The sequence below is a fragment of the Bombina bombina genome, chromosome 6, assembly GCF_027579735.1.
Source record: "Bombina bombina isolate aBomBom1 chromosome 6, aBomBom1.pri, whole genome shotgun sequence".
NCBI classification, from domain to species: domain Eukaryota; kingdom Metazoa; phylum Chordata; class Amphibia; order Anura; family Bombinatoridae; genus Bombina; species Bombina bombina.
Genome location: NC_069504.1, coordinates 231,832,592 through 231,848,079, shown reverse-complemented (window position 1 = coordinate 231,848,079; position 15,488 = coordinate 231,832,592). Strand labels below are relative to the sequence as shown.

Genomic DNA, 15,488 nt, shown 5'->3' with positions numbered 1-15,488 from the left:
TAATTGCGCAAATCTGAAAGAAAATTCTTCGCACTCCACTTGCATTCGCCTAGGCGCACAGGCGTGCTCCCGAGTGCAACAATACACATTAGTAATAGGCGTAATTTAACAGCCCGACCTACAAATACACCCAGTTTCTTATTTATCATTGCTTTGCGCCTATAGGGAACTGAAATTTCAGCTTCAATTGCGTGTTGTTTATTTCGCCATACGGACTAAGGCGAACACCATTATAATACATGTTTTTATATCTTGTGATGCAGTACTTTCTTCTTTTAACTAATTTTTCAAAGGCTCAGCGCCATGAAGAGACTGTTATTGCCAGAAATTTGCGCTTCCACAGGCGCATATGGGTACCAACAGTTTATATATATATATATATATATATATATATATTAAAATTAAAAAAAAAAAAACAGACCCTTCTGGAACAAAAAACTTACCTTCATAAGTATATTGTAAAATGGTTATTTATTTGTTAAAAAAATTTGTAGAAACTTTAGCAAACACCTGAGGATATGACGTGACTCATACTGGATAACGTAATAGCGACAACAAGGACTACCAAATATTGTCGCCTCCTTTTGTTTTGTTATCCATCTGTAGATGATTGTCAAAATGACTTGCTATGTAAGCCCTGTTACTTTCTAAAGCCGGACTCCCCAGGTTGTCCGACTAATAAGCCTGTGTATTTTTCTTTGTTGTATATTATTAACCCTGTGTAGCCTCCTGATAGTATACTTTAATAAAACTTGTTTGAAAAAAAAAACAAAAAAAAAAACCTTTGAGATGGAGCAGTGTTTTAAATCGCACAGAATCCTGATCCTAACTTGCAAAAACAACAAAAGTTGTCACAAATAAAATAGAATATAGTGTAAATTGAATCTCAAAGATTTCGGGGAATTAGATCATATACCCACTAGGGAAGAGTCGTATGAGAACAAGAGAAGTATGCATTTTTTCAGAACCAAACTTGATATAGCATTTAATGTGTTTAGATTTATTGGTTCCAGTTTGTCCGCAGTCTTAGCTTAATGAGATTTTTCCTTCTAAAAACAATTAGCTAAACTTATACAGCCAGTATGACTAAAATGTTTATTTTCATCACATTCTTGGCAATAAGTTAGAAGCACAAAGCTCTGGGGAGGTCAGTGGCTGGCAGGTCTTTGGTTTACAAACCAGAAGTCTTGTACTACACAAGTTCTCTGCATTCCTAGAATGCCATTCACTCACAATGAAAATCCCTTCAGAGGCATACTACAAAATAGGCTCTGTATATTACTAAAATCTTGATATGGTCATTAAAGATAATAAGAAAAAAAAATCCATTTACTAATTAGGTATCAATCACTGTACAACTTTCAGAACTCAGTGGGAGAATCTGAATGTTAGAAATAAACACCTTTAAAGGTTTATTATTATCATCATCATCTACTATTCTAAAAATACACAAAGGAGATAAGTTGGTTAAAATGCTTAATGCATTAAACACACACACTAAATTCAAAATTCCCTTTTATAGTTGCTTATTATGTGGATGACAAAATGGAAGGCTGCCATCATCATCCTCATTTCAACAACTTAGGGAGTGCAAACAAAACTAAAATGTTACACTGTATATTATAAAATATGTTATCAACTGAGAGGTATAGAGAAAGCTACCCCTACTCTAAATTATTTATACAAGAAGAATCACTCACACAGTATAAAAATACATTTTAAAAAGTCAGATTAATTTACCTTCCAAAAATGTTTACAGAAATTTCCATATCCTGGATTAATTTTCTATTTCCCCCCTGCCGCCTTCCATAATAGACCATTAAATGCAGTACAACTGAGTAATCAAAAGGTGCGTAATAAAAATATAATGCAATAGCACATATCCTAAATGTAGCCACCAATAAGCAAGTACTATCCATGGTGCTGAACCTAAAATGAGCCGGCTTCTAAGCTTAACAATCCTGTTTTTTAAATAAAGATAGCAAGAGAACAAAGAAAAATTAATAATAAGAGTAAATTTAAGTTGCTTAAAATTGCATGCTCTATCTGAATCATGAAATAAAAAATTTGGGTTTAGTATCCCTCTAAACTCGTGTGGGTTCTTGGCCTCCTAGTGGCAGGAATTATATCCCACGTGTTATGGAGTCCTATGGACTAACATCATCATATGAGAGAAATAATGGTATAAAGAATAATATCTAGCCTTTTGGCTGGTTAGGAATATGCATTTGGATCCTTTGTGGAGATCCAAATGTGGAAGTAGGCGGCCACTCATGCGGTTCAGATCTTTTCATAGCCGGATTGATTCTAATGAAAGATCCCTACGCTAAAATCTGGATTTCCACAGATTTTAGTGGGGTGATCTTTCACTAGAATCAATCCGTCTACGAGAAAATCTGAACAGCACAAGTGTCCGCCTATTGAGGATCCAAATGCACATCTCTACTGGTCACATTAGTTTTAATTAATTATCAGGATATTACAGCACATGTATAGACCTAGAACATATACAGTTAATATAAAATACTTTTATTTGACCTAAGTGTTGAGTTTTGTGACCCTGCAACACAACCAGATAAAATAAATTTGTAATTTAGAATGAAAAACATAAATTATGCTTACCAGATAATTTCATTTCCTTCTGTATAAGGAGAGTCCACTGCTTCATTCCTTACGGATGGGAAATACTGAACCTGGCCACCAGGAGGAGGCAAAGACACCCCAGCCAAAGGCTTAAATACCTCTTCCCCTTCCCCTATCCCCCAGTCATTCTGCCGAGGGAACAAGGAACAGTAGGAGAAATATCAGGGTATAAAAGGTGCCAGAAGAAAACACAAAATTTAGGGGTCCGCGCATCAGAGAACATTATATGGTAAGCATAATTTATGTTTTCCTTCTTAATATAAGGAGAGTCCACGGCTTCATTCCTTACTGTTGGGAAACTTATACCCAAGGACACTGAATGATAATGGGAGGGACAAAAAAGAGGCGGACCCTAATCTGAGGGCACCACAGTCTACAAAACCTCCCCCCGAAGGCTGTTTCAGCTGAAGCAAAAACATCAAACTTGAAGAACTTTCGAAAAAGTGTGCAAGGAGGACCAAGTAGCCGCCTTACAAATCTGATCCATAGAGGCTTCATTATTAAAGGCCCAAGAGGAAGCTACTGCTCTAGTAGAATGAGCCATAATTCTCTGAGGAGGTCTATGTCCCGCTGTTTCATTGGCTAAGCGGATAATATTTCTCAACCAAAAAAATAAGGAAGTCGAAGAGACCTTTTGACCCTTACGCTTCCGAGAATATGCCACAAACAAGGAAGAAGTTTATATAAAACCCTAAGTAGCTTGAAAAACAAAATTTATGTTTACCTGATAAATTACTTTCTCCAACGGTGTGTCCGGTCCACGGCGTCATCCTTACTTGTGGGATATTCTCTTCCCCAACAGGAAATGGCAAAGAGCCCAGCAAAGCTGGTCACATGATCCCTCCTAGGCTCCGCCTTCCCCAGTCATTCGACCGACGTAAAGGAGGAATATTTGCATAGGAGAAATCATATGATACCGTGGTGACTGTAGTTAAAGAAAATAAATCATCAGACCTGATTAAAAAAAAACCAGGGCGGGCCGTGGACCGGACACACCGTTGGAGAAAGTAATTTATCAGGTAAACATAAATTCTGTTTTCTCCAACATAGGTGTGTCCGGTCCACGGCGTCATCCTTACTTGTGGGAACCAATACCAAAGCTTTAGGACACGGATGATGGGAGGGAGCAAATCAGGTCACCTAGATGGAAGGCACCACGGTTTGCAAAACCTTTCTCCCAAAAATAGCCTCAGAAGAAGCAAAAGTATCAAATTTGTAAAATTTGGTAAAAGTGTGCAGTGAAGACCAAGTCGCTGCCTTACATATCTGATCAACAGAAGCCTCGTTCTTAAAGGCCCATGTGGAAGCCACGGCCCTAGTGGAATGAGCTGTGATTCTTTCAGGAGGCTGCCGTCCGGCAGTCTCATAAGCCAATCTGATGATGCTTTTAAGCCAAAAAGATAGAGAGGTAGAAGTTGCTTTTTGACCTCTCCTTTTACCAGAATAAACAACAAACAAGGAAGATGTTTGTCTGAAATCCTTTGTAGCATCTAAATAGAATTTTAGAGCACGGACAACGTCCAAATTGTGTAACAAACGTTCCTTCTATGAAACTGGATTCGGACACAAAGAAGGTACAACTATCTCCTGGTTAATATTTTTGTTGGAAACAACCTTCGGAAGAAAACCAGGCTCAGTACGTAAAACCACCTTATCTGCATGGACCAGATAGGGCGGAGAACACTGCAGAGCAGATAACTCAGAAACTCTTCTAGCGGAAGAAATTGCAACCTTAAAACAAAAACTTTCCAAGATAGTAACTTAATATCTACGGAATGTAAGGGTTCAAACGGAACCCCTTGAAGAACTGAAAGAACTAGATTAAGACTCCAGGGAAGAGTCAAAGGTCTGTAAACAGGCTTGATTCTAACCAGAGCCTGAACAAACGCTTAAACGTCTGGCACAGCTGCCAGCCTTTTGTGAAGTAAAACAGATAAAGCAGAGATCTGTCCCTTCAGAGAACTCGCAGAAAATCCTTTCTCCAAACCTTCTTGTAGAAAGGAAAGAATCTTAGGAATTTTTATCTTGTTCCATGGGAATCCTTTAGATTCACACCAACAGATATATTTTTTCCATATATTATGGTAAACTTTTTCTAGTTACAGGCTTTCTAGCCTGAATAAGAGTATCTATTACAGAATCTGAAAACCCACGCTTTGATAAAATCAAGCGTTCAAACTCCAAGCAGTCAGTTGCAGGAAAACCAGATTCGGATGTTCGAATGGACCCTGAATAAGAAGGTCCTGTCTCAAAGGTAGCTTCCATGGTGGAGCCGAAGACACATTCACCAGGTCTGCATACCAAGTCCTGCGTGGCCACACAGGAACTATCAAGGTCACCGAAGCCCTCTCCAGATTGATCCTGGCTACCAGCCTGGGAATGAGAGGAAACGGTGGGAATACATAAGCTAGGTTGAAGATCCAAGGTGCTACTATTGTATCCAATAGAGTCGCCTTGGGATCCCTGGATTTGGACCCGTAACAAGGGACCATGAAGTTCTGACGAGAGGCCATCAGAACCATGTCTGGAATGCCCCATAATTGAGTTATTTGGGCAAAGATTTCCAGATGGAGTTCCCACTCCCCCGGATGCTCCTCCATCGCCAGGGAACTCCTTGTTACCCCCTGATGGTTGATATATGTAACAGTCGTCATGATGTCTGATTGAAACCTTATGAATTTGGCCTTTGCTAGTCGAGGCCAAGCCTTGAGAGCATTGAATATCGCTCTCAGTTCCATTATGTTTATCGGGAGAAGAGAGTCTTCCCGAAACCATAGACCCTGAGTTTTCAGGGGTTCCCAGACCGCGCCCCAGCCCACCAGACTGGCGTCGGTCGTGACAATGACCTATTCTGGTCTGCGGAAGCTCATTCCCTGTGACAGGTTGTCCAGGGTCAGCCACCAACGGAGTGAATCTCTGGTTATTTGATCTACTTGTATCGTCGGAGACAAGTCTGTATAATCCCCATTCCACTGTCTGAGCATGCACAGGTGCAATGGTCTTAGATGAATTTGTGCAAAAGGAACTATGTCCATTGCCGCAACCATCAAACCTATTACTTCCATGGACTGCGCTTTGGAAGGAAGAAGAACAGAATGAAGTACCGGACAAGAGCTTAGAAGTTTTGATTTTCTGGCCTCTGTCAGAAAAACCTTCATTTCTAAGGAAACTATTATTGTTCCCAAGAAGGGAACCCTTGTTGACGGGGACAGAGAACCTTTTTTCTATGTTCACTTTCCACCTGTGAGATCTGAGAAAGGCTAGGACAATGTCCGTATGAGCCCTTGCTTTTGACAGAGACGACACTTGAATCAGGATGTCGTCCAAGTAAGGTACTACTGCAATGCCCCTTGGTCTTAGCACCGCTAGAAGGGACCCTAGTACCCTTGTGAAAATCCTTAGAGCAGTGGCTAATCCGAATGGAAGTGCCACAGGTAATGCTTGTCCAGAAAGGCGAACCTTAGGAACCGAAAATGTTCCTTGTGGATAGGAATACGTAGGTACGCATCCTTTAAGTCCACCGTGGTCATGAATTGACCTTCCTGGATGGTAGGAAGGATCGTTCGAATGGTTTCCATTTTGAATGATGAAACCCTTAGAAACTTGTTTAGAATCTTGAGATCTAAAATAGGTCTGAATGTTCCCTCTTTTTTGGGAATTATGAACAGGTTGGAGTAAAAACCCATCCCTTGTTCTCCTAATGGAACAGGATGAATCACTCCCATGCTTAACAGGTCTTCTACACTAAGAATGCCTGTTCGAAGATAATTGAGACCCGTGGAACCTTCCCCTTGGGGTAGTTCCCTGAATTCCAGGAGATAACCTTGAGAAACTATTTCTAGCGCCCAAGGATCCTGAACATCTCTTGCCCCAGCCTGAGCAAAGAGAGAAAGTCTGCCCCCCACCAGATCCTTCCCAGATCGGGGGCCAACACTTCATGCTGTTTTGGTAGCAGTGGCAGGTGACTTGGCCTGCTTACCCTTGTTCCAGCCTTGCATCGGCCTCCAGGCTGGCTTGGTTTGAGAAGTATTACCCTCTTGCTTAGAGGGTGTAGAATTTGAGGCTGGTCCGTTTCTGCGAAAGGGACGAAAATTTGGCTTCTTTTTAGCCTTAAAAGACCTATCCAGAGGAAGGGCGTGGCCCTTTCCCCCAGTGATGTCTGAAATAATCTCTTTCAAGTCAGGGCCAAACAGTGTTTTACCCTTGAAAGGGATGTTAAGCAAAAGCGCTCTGCGCGCCACGACAGCAAACCCTGAATTATTCGCCGCTAATCTAGCTAATTGCAAAGCGGCATCTAAAATAAAAAAGAGTTAGCCAATTTAAGAGCTTGAACTCTGTCCAAAACCTCCTCGTACGAAGATTCTTTATTGACCGACTTTTCTAGTTCTTCGAACCAGAAACACGCAGCTGTAGTGACAGGAACAATGCATGAAATTGGTTGTAGAAGGTAACCTTGCTGAACAAACATCTTTTTAAGCAAACCCTCTAACCTTTAATCCATAGGATCTTGAAAGCACAACTATCTTCTATAGGAATAGAAGTGCGTTTGTTTAGAGTAGAAACCGCCCCCTCGACCTTGGGGACTGTATGCTATAAGTCCTTTCTGGGGTCGACTATAGGAACTAATTTCTTAAATATAGGGGGAGGACAAAAAGGTATGCCGGGCCTTTCCCACTCCTTATTTACTATGTCCGCCACCCGCTTGGGTATAGGAAAAACATCGGGGGGTACCGGAACCTCTAGGAACTTGTCCATCTTACCTAATTTCTCTGGAATGACCAAATTGTCACAATCATCCAGAGTAGATAATACCTCCTTAAGTAGTGCGTGGAGATGTTGAAATTTAAATTTAAAAGTTACAATATCAGGTTCTGCTTGTTGAGAAATTTTCCCTGAATCTGAAATTTCTCCCTCAGACAAAACCTCCCTCCTGGCCCCTTCAGATAGGTGTGAGGGTATGTCAGAACAGTTATCATCAGCGTCCTCTTGCTCTTCAGTGTTTAAAACAGAGCAATCGCGCTTTCTCTGATAAGTAGGCATTTTGGAAAAAAATGCATGCAATAGAATTATCCATTACAGCCATTAATTGTTGTATGGTAATAAGTATTGGCGCACTAGATGTACTAGGGGCCTCTTGTGTGGGCAAAACTGGTGTAGACACAGAAGGGGATGATGCAGTACCATGCTTACTCCCCTCATTAGAGGAATCATCTTGGGCAAAATCATATCTATGGCATTATTATCCCTACTTTGTTTGGACATTATGACACAAATATATCACATATATTTAAATGGGGAGACACATTGGCTTTCATACATATAGAACATCGTTATCTGATGGTTCAGACATGTTAAACAGGCTTAAACTTGTCAACAAAGCACAAAAAACGTTTTACAATAAAACCGTTACTGTCCCTTTAAATTTCAAACTGAACACACTTTATTACTGAATATGTGAAAAAGTATGAAGGAATTGTTCAAATTTCACCAAAATTTCACCACAGTAACTTAAAGCCTTAAAAGTATTGCACACCAAATTTGAAAGCTTTAACCCTTAAAATAACGGAACCGGAGCCGTTTTTACATTTAACCCCTATACAGTCCCAGGTATCTGCTTTGCTGATACCCAACCAAGCCCAGAGGGGAATACGATACCAAATGACGCCTTCTATAAGCTTTTTCAGTGGTTCTTAGCTCCTCACACATGCATCTGCATGCCATGCTTTCCAAAAACAACTGCGCATTAGAGGCGCGAAAATGAGGCTCTGTCTATGACTAGAAAAGGCCCCCAGTGAAAAAGGTGTCCAATACAGTGCCTGCCGTTTTTATTAAAACAATCCCCAAGATTTAACAACTATTAAAAGTAATAATCTGCCAAATATACTTAGTAAAGTAATCGTTTTAGCCCAGAAAAATGTCTACCAGTTTTTTAAGCCCTAATGAAGCCCTTTATTCTTTTACTTAAACTAAGAAAATGGCTTACCGGTTCCCATAGGGAAAATGACAGCTTCCAGCATTACCGAGTCTTGTTAGAAATGTGTCATACCTCAAGCAGCAAAAGTCTGCTCACTGTTTCCCCCAACTGAAGTTAATTCCTCTCAACAGTCCTGTGTGGAAACAGCCATCGATTTTAGTAACGGTTGCTAAAATCATTTTCCTCTTACAAACAGAAATCTTCATCTCTTTCCTGTTTCAGAGTAAATAGTACATACCAGCACTATTTTAAAATAACAAACTCTTGATTGAAGAATAAAAACTACATTTAAACACCAAAAAACTCTAAGCCATCTCCGTGGAGATGTTGCCTGTACAACGGCAAAGAGAATGACTGGGGAAGGCGGAGCCTAGGAGGGATCATGTGACCAGCTTTGCTGGGCTCTTTGCCATTTCCTGTTGGGGAAGAGAATATCCCACAAGTAAGGATGACGCCGTGGACCGGACACACCTATGTTGGAGAAATAAAACTTCAAAGCATGAACCACGTCCAAATTATGAAGTAAACGTTCCTTTGAAAAATAAGGATTAGGACACAAAGAAGGGACCGACCAAAATCTCTTGATTGATGTTGTGGTCTGACACAACCTTAGCGAAAAAATCCCTAACTTAATACATAGGACAGCCTTATCAGAATGGCACACCAGATAAGGAGCCTCACATTGCAAGGCGCCAATCTCTGCGCCGAGGCAATAGCCAGTAGAAAGAGAACTTTCCAGGACAACAACTTAATATCAATTTCATGCATAGGCACAAACGGAGCCCGTTGCAAAACTTTAAGAACCAGATTCAGACTCCAAAGGGGTGCCAAAGATCTGAACACAGGTCTGATCCTAATCAGAGCCCTAATAAAAGACTGAACATCTGGAAGCTCAGAGAGCCTCTTGTGCAGTAAAACAGACAAGGCCAAAATCTGACCCCGTAGGGAACTGGTCGAAAGACCCTTCTCGGGACCATCCTGGAGAAACAAAATCCTTGCAACCTTAACTTTATGCCAAGGAAGACCACGCTCTTTACACCAGAATAAGTATGTTCTCCACACCTTATGATAGATGCGACAAATAACTGGCTTACGAGCTTGGATGAGAGTATCAATAACTTTCTCAGAAAAACCTTTGCTAGGAATAAGCGTTCAATCTCCATGCAGTCAGCCTCAGAGAATCTAGATTTTGATGAACAAAAGGACCTTGTTCCAGCAGGCCACGATGGAGCAATCAGTATTATTGATGCCTGCTCCTGCTTGATGCGGGCCACTACCCGAGAAAGGAGTGGTAATGGTGGAAAAAGGTACATTAGATTGAACCTCCAAGGCACCGCTAATGCATCTATTAGCTCTGCCTGAGGGTCCCTGGACCTCGACACATATCTGGGTAGTTTGGTATTGATACGAGATGCCATGAGATCTCCGGCGTCCCCCACCTTAAGCATATCTCCACAAACAATTTGGGATGGAGAGACCAATCCCCTGGATGAAAAGATTGTCTGCTGAGAAAATCCGCTTCCCAGTTGTCCACACCCAGAATGTGGATCGCTGACAGCGAACAGCTGTGGGCCTCCGCCCACTCCAGAACCCGAGATACTTCCCTCATTGCTAGGGAGCTTCTCGTTTCCCCCTGATGGTTGATGTAAGCCACCGAGGTTATATTGTCTGATTGGAATCTGATAAACCGAGACGAACCCAGAAGAGGCCAAGCCTTCAGAGCATTGTAGATTGTGCAAAGCTAAAAAAATGTTGATTGGGAGGGAGTGTTCCTCCTGAGACCAAAGGCCCTGTGCCTTCTTGGGACCCCAAACAGCTCCCCATCCTGAGAGGTGATCAAAGAAGAGAGAGAAGAGATATTGAATGGTCCTCTGCTAGCCGAAAGGATGTTGCTTGCACCAGAATGTCGTCCAAGTAGGGAGCTACTGCTATACCTTGGGTTCTGGAGACGGCCAGGAGAGCTCCTAGAACCTTTGTAAAGATTCTTGAGGCCGTAGCTAGACCAAACTGAAGTGCTGATCCAGGAACGCGAACCTTAGGAACAGGAAGTTGTCCCTGTGGATTGGAACGTGAAGGTAGGTATCCTTCAGATCTATAGTGGTCATGAACTGTCCTTCCTGAACAAGAGGAATAATGGACCTTATTGTCTCCATCTTGAACGAGGAGACATTTAGAAATTTGTTTAAGCACTTTAGGTCCAGAATTGGGAGGAATGTTCCCTCCTTCTTTGGGACCACAAACAGGTTTCAGTAGTATCCCAAACCTCTTGAGAGGAGAAATCTGCCCTTGGGTGGATGAGATTTGAAACCTATCTTGTATCCCTGAGCTATGACCTCCAGGACCCATGGATCCTGCATGTCCCTGGACCAAGCATCTGAAAACAGCAACAGTCTTTCCCCTACACGATACGGCTTTGGATCGGGGGCCGCCCATTCATGCCAACTTGTTCTCGGCAGGCTTCTTGTTCTGCTTGGATTTATTCCAGGACTGAGACGGCTTCCAAGTGCTCTTGGGTTTGCTTGGGCTCAGAGGACTGCTGACGTTGGGACTTTTCAAAACGAAAAGAACGAAAATTAGATCCTTGTCCCTTAGATTTGTTCCTTTTATCCTGCGGTAGGAAGGCACCCTTGCCCTCTGTAACCGTGGAAATAATAGAGTCCAGGCCTGGACCAAATAAAAGGTTTCCTTTAAAAGGGAGGGAAAGTAGTCTAGACTTAGAAGTCATGTCTGCAGACCAGGATTTCAGCCAGAGTGCCCGACGCATCTGCACTGAGAAACCAGTGATTTTAGCATTCAGGTGAATAATCTGCATGTTTGCATCACAGATAAAATAATTAGCAATTCTCAAAGTCTTAATTCTGTCTTGGATAATGTCAAGGGGACCCTCCACCTCGATAAATTCCATTAAGGAGTCATACCAGTAGACCGCAGCTCCAGCAACCGAGGAAACAGCCGCTGCCGGTTTAAATAAATATCCTATATGCTGAAACATTTTTCTGAGAAAAGTTTCAATCTTTTTATCCATCGGCTCTCTGAAAGACGAGCTATCCTCAAGAGGGATAGTAGTACACTTGGCTAAAGTGGAGATAGCAACATCCACCTTAGGGACGGAACCCCACAACTCCAGCTGAGAGTCCTGGAATAATTTTTTAAAGGTAAACGAAGGGGCAAAGGAAGATCCAATTCTATCCCATTTTTAATAATGTTTGCCATCTTTACAGGTACAGGAAAAGTTAGCAGGGCTACCGTGTCCTCGTACACTCTAATTTAGGGATCAAAGGTTCATCAGGCAACTTAGCCTCTGGAACCTCTAATGTCGACAGAACCTCCTTTAGTAGAAAATGTAGGTGTTCAATTTTAAATCTAAAGGCTGGCTCCTCCGCAGCCGGGGGCCTAGAGGTAGACTCCGATCCAAAAATTTCATCCTCTAATGACTCAGAGTGTGACCCATTCTGGGATACTTGAAAGGCAGACAAATAAGCAAATCACTGGATGTCCTCTGGACCGGAGAGCTATGTTTAACCTTTCGCTTGTGCTTAGCAGGGCGAGGTAGAGCACTAAAGGGCCTCAGACACCCCCGTCTTTAACTGTGCGGTAAAGTCTGATGGTAAAAGGCTCCCTCCAGACGGAGGATCAGGCATGCTACGGGAAGCTGCATGTGACAATGGAGAGGATTGATGGGTATGCACCTCACAGTACGGCGAGTCCTCAGAGGTGGACGGCTTAGTCGTACTAAAAGGGGTTAACCTTCTAAGACATAATAACCTTGTTGATGCATATGGAACATAGTTGAGAGGGCGGGCACACCAAGGGCTCCACACAATATAGACAGGTATTACTATTAAGAAAAGAGGGAGTACCCTCAAGCATATCAGGATCCTCCATAGCTTGCGCTAACAACAGTAGGATACAAATAAATGCACTTTTTATTTCTCACAAAAAAGGCACCTTTATACCCCCAATGACTGGGGCACTCACCACCTCCTAGACCCAGGCAACCAGAAAAGAAGGGACCTCATCAACAGCTAGTTCAGTCAGGAAAGAGAAAACGAAAGTGTGACCACACCCGGTCACATGGTACGTAATGCAGGACTGCCCCTGCTATGAGAAAAGGCGCGCCAAGCTACAAAAGCTGCGCAGCGTTCAAAGTGAAAGTAAAACACCTGTAAGTTCTGTTACCGCATAACAGTCTATGAGCCATAAATAAATCTCACACAAAGCAGCATAAATCAAAGAACACATTTGATTAATCCCCACTGTTCAATAACCTCCCTCAGGAGATATTAATCCACGATTCTATAAAGATAAAAGGAGTCACACTGTGACCCTGTCTTCAGCAATTTCAACATAAGTAAAATTTGAAACAATCTTACCAGAATCCATGTTGTGGAACAGAAAACAGCCTCTCAAGTGTGACAGTCTTGTAGCATCGTTTCTGACATGGACTTGATTGAAGAAAGCAGACAGTGAAACTCATCAACACTGGTTGCTTAAGGAGCCGTTAGCAGGCAGTCTGGATGGGTTCAAGGAAAGACTCTCCCTGCATCTCCAGGCTCTAACTTCCGTCAATTCTCTCACTGAGAGGCTGACAAGACTACTTAAAACTCCAGTTACATAACGAAAGGCATATATCCCTTCTGAGGAACAACTCTGAAATAATCTGACACTTCTCTGCCATCCTCCTGTGACGAAAGGCAAAGAATGACTGGGGGATAGGGGAAGTGGGAGAGGTATTTAAGCCTTTGGCTGGGGTGTCTTTGCCTCCTCCTGGTGGCCAGGTTCAGTATTTCCCAACAGTAAGGAATGAAGCTGTGGACTCTCCTTATACAGAAGGAAATGAAATTATCTGGTAAGCATAATTTATATTATTATATTAAGAAGAAAATGTGTATATATATAAAAATATATATATATTTAAACAATTGTCATGTTGTATTCAAACAGAAGAAGCGCTCTAATGAAAATCATCACTATGGCATTCAACAATCTGTTTTACATAACTGTAGGTACTGCTGACCTTTAGTTACAGACGTTCTTAATCTAACATTTGATATCCCTACTGATAGCAACATTTCAAAAATCTTTTTTCAGTTCTGTTGCTACATTGTCTCTCCCCCCCCCCCCCCAATGTATTAGTAGTTACTTTTTTGTGTTATGTTTTCATCTGAAATAGTTGGTTTTCCTCACTGAAACAATCTCCTGAAATAAAACTTAAAAAGACTAAAGGCTCGATGATTTAAAGCTCTCTGGGCTGGCGAGATTATTAAAGAATGCTTGCCAGTCCTATTTTCCTAGTGAAATGATCTAAAGCCACTTTTTACCCTGAACACAGGGTGTCTCGCTAAGGGGCATATACTGCATTATCATGTGAAATGTGCACAGCAAAATTTGTATTTTAAACATTGTACAAAACAAATATTTGAACCATTCACACAAAAATAAGCAGGAAAAAAATATATTGTTAAGGTGCATCAAAAATCATAACAAAATTCTTCACCAAAAATCGTATGTAAAAAAAAAAAAAGAAGAAGCTAAAATTGTATGTAAATTACACAGGAATAAATCTAATTAAATATGCATAGCGTGAATCGTAATTGTACACTGGATGTGCGAAAATCACACCTAAATTTTAACTTATAAATACAAAATGCAAAGCGTAATTGTTGTTTATTCATAAAATGGTCTGAACACGGGCGTATATGAAAATGTCTCTCTAATCTCAGCGTAATTTTATAAAGATTTTATAACTGCAGATATCACAGTTTTTTCTCGCCAACTAAAAGGTGGCAAGCTTTTCTCAAAACACTCAAAATAATTATAACCCTAATAGATAAACACATATATGAAAATATAGGTGAATATAAGATGCTCTATGCAGAAAGCAGCATAATTGGAGTTATATTGGCTGTAGGATTTTAATTTTAATGTGCTCCCTATCTAGCAAGCTCCAATACTTTTAATAGGAGCCATCTCGCCACTCGCAGGGACTGCCCCTTTTTTACGATCATTCCACTGGGAAAGCCTTGCGAGAGTTGGCGAGAAAAAGTGGTTTCGAGCAGGCGAAGTTTATATCATCGAGCCCTAAGTATTAGCTTAAAGAGTGTGAAATAAAATAAGGAGGTCTGCTCTTTCTGCAGAGCCAGCCCATTTCAAATAGTAAGAATAATGGGTGGTGGTTTCAACAAGCAAAAGCAGCTATATTAAATTAAAAAAATTAACATAAAGCAGCAATTTCCAATACATTTAATACTAGGGCTCACCCTAATAGTAGTTCCAAACAAACTACCAAAGCACTAACCAGAGCTGCCTGCCAGTTATGCAATGTAGCCCAGATTAAATGTCAAGATTTTTTTTTTATTATTATTAGAATAGATGAAGAAAACAATTTCATGGAATAGGCAAGCCAATGTATTATTGCTTTGGTTTTATCACATCTTCAAAGGGAACTAGTCAGCTCTTATATAACAATGGATTCATGTGTTAGTGTGTAAACAAGTATTTCATTTCTACTGTTTGTTTGTGTTTTTAATTAAGAGGTGTTCTTTAGATTAATCTGCAATGTGCATACACGCTAACAATGTACTAAATCTACTTGTTATTAGGGTTTTATAAAGTGGCACATGAACATTCTTACCTGCTGCAAATATGAATCACTTGGGTCTATGGTAAAAGATTCATTCTGCACAGTGTTTTGTTGTGTAACTGATTCTTCCTTTTTTCTTTCTTTTTGCCCAGCTTCATCATCCTCAAATTCATCTGGACTCTAAAATGAAAAGACAGATACAGATGATAAAAATATATATGGATTTTAGAAAAATGTGAAATCTAAGTTAAAAAGAGCTGTACTGTATAAAAAGTCGTTATTGTAGCA

At 41.0% G+C, this 15,488-nt stretch overlaps 1 protein-coding gene across 1 annotated transcript in view; it reads right to left on the bottom strand.

The window, feature by feature from the left end:
* PAWR (pro-apoptotic WT1 regulator) overlaps window positions 1-15,488 on the bottom strand; it is a 367,225-nt gene that overhangs the window by 144,762 nt on the left and 206,975 nt on the right. The window contains exon 3 of the mRNA XM_053716759.1: window positions 15,252-15,380. Within this exon, the coding sequence (XP_053572734.1) occupies window positions 15,252-15,380 (129 nt within the window). The remainder of the gene's footprint in view (window positions 1-15,251; window positions 15,381-15,488) is intronic.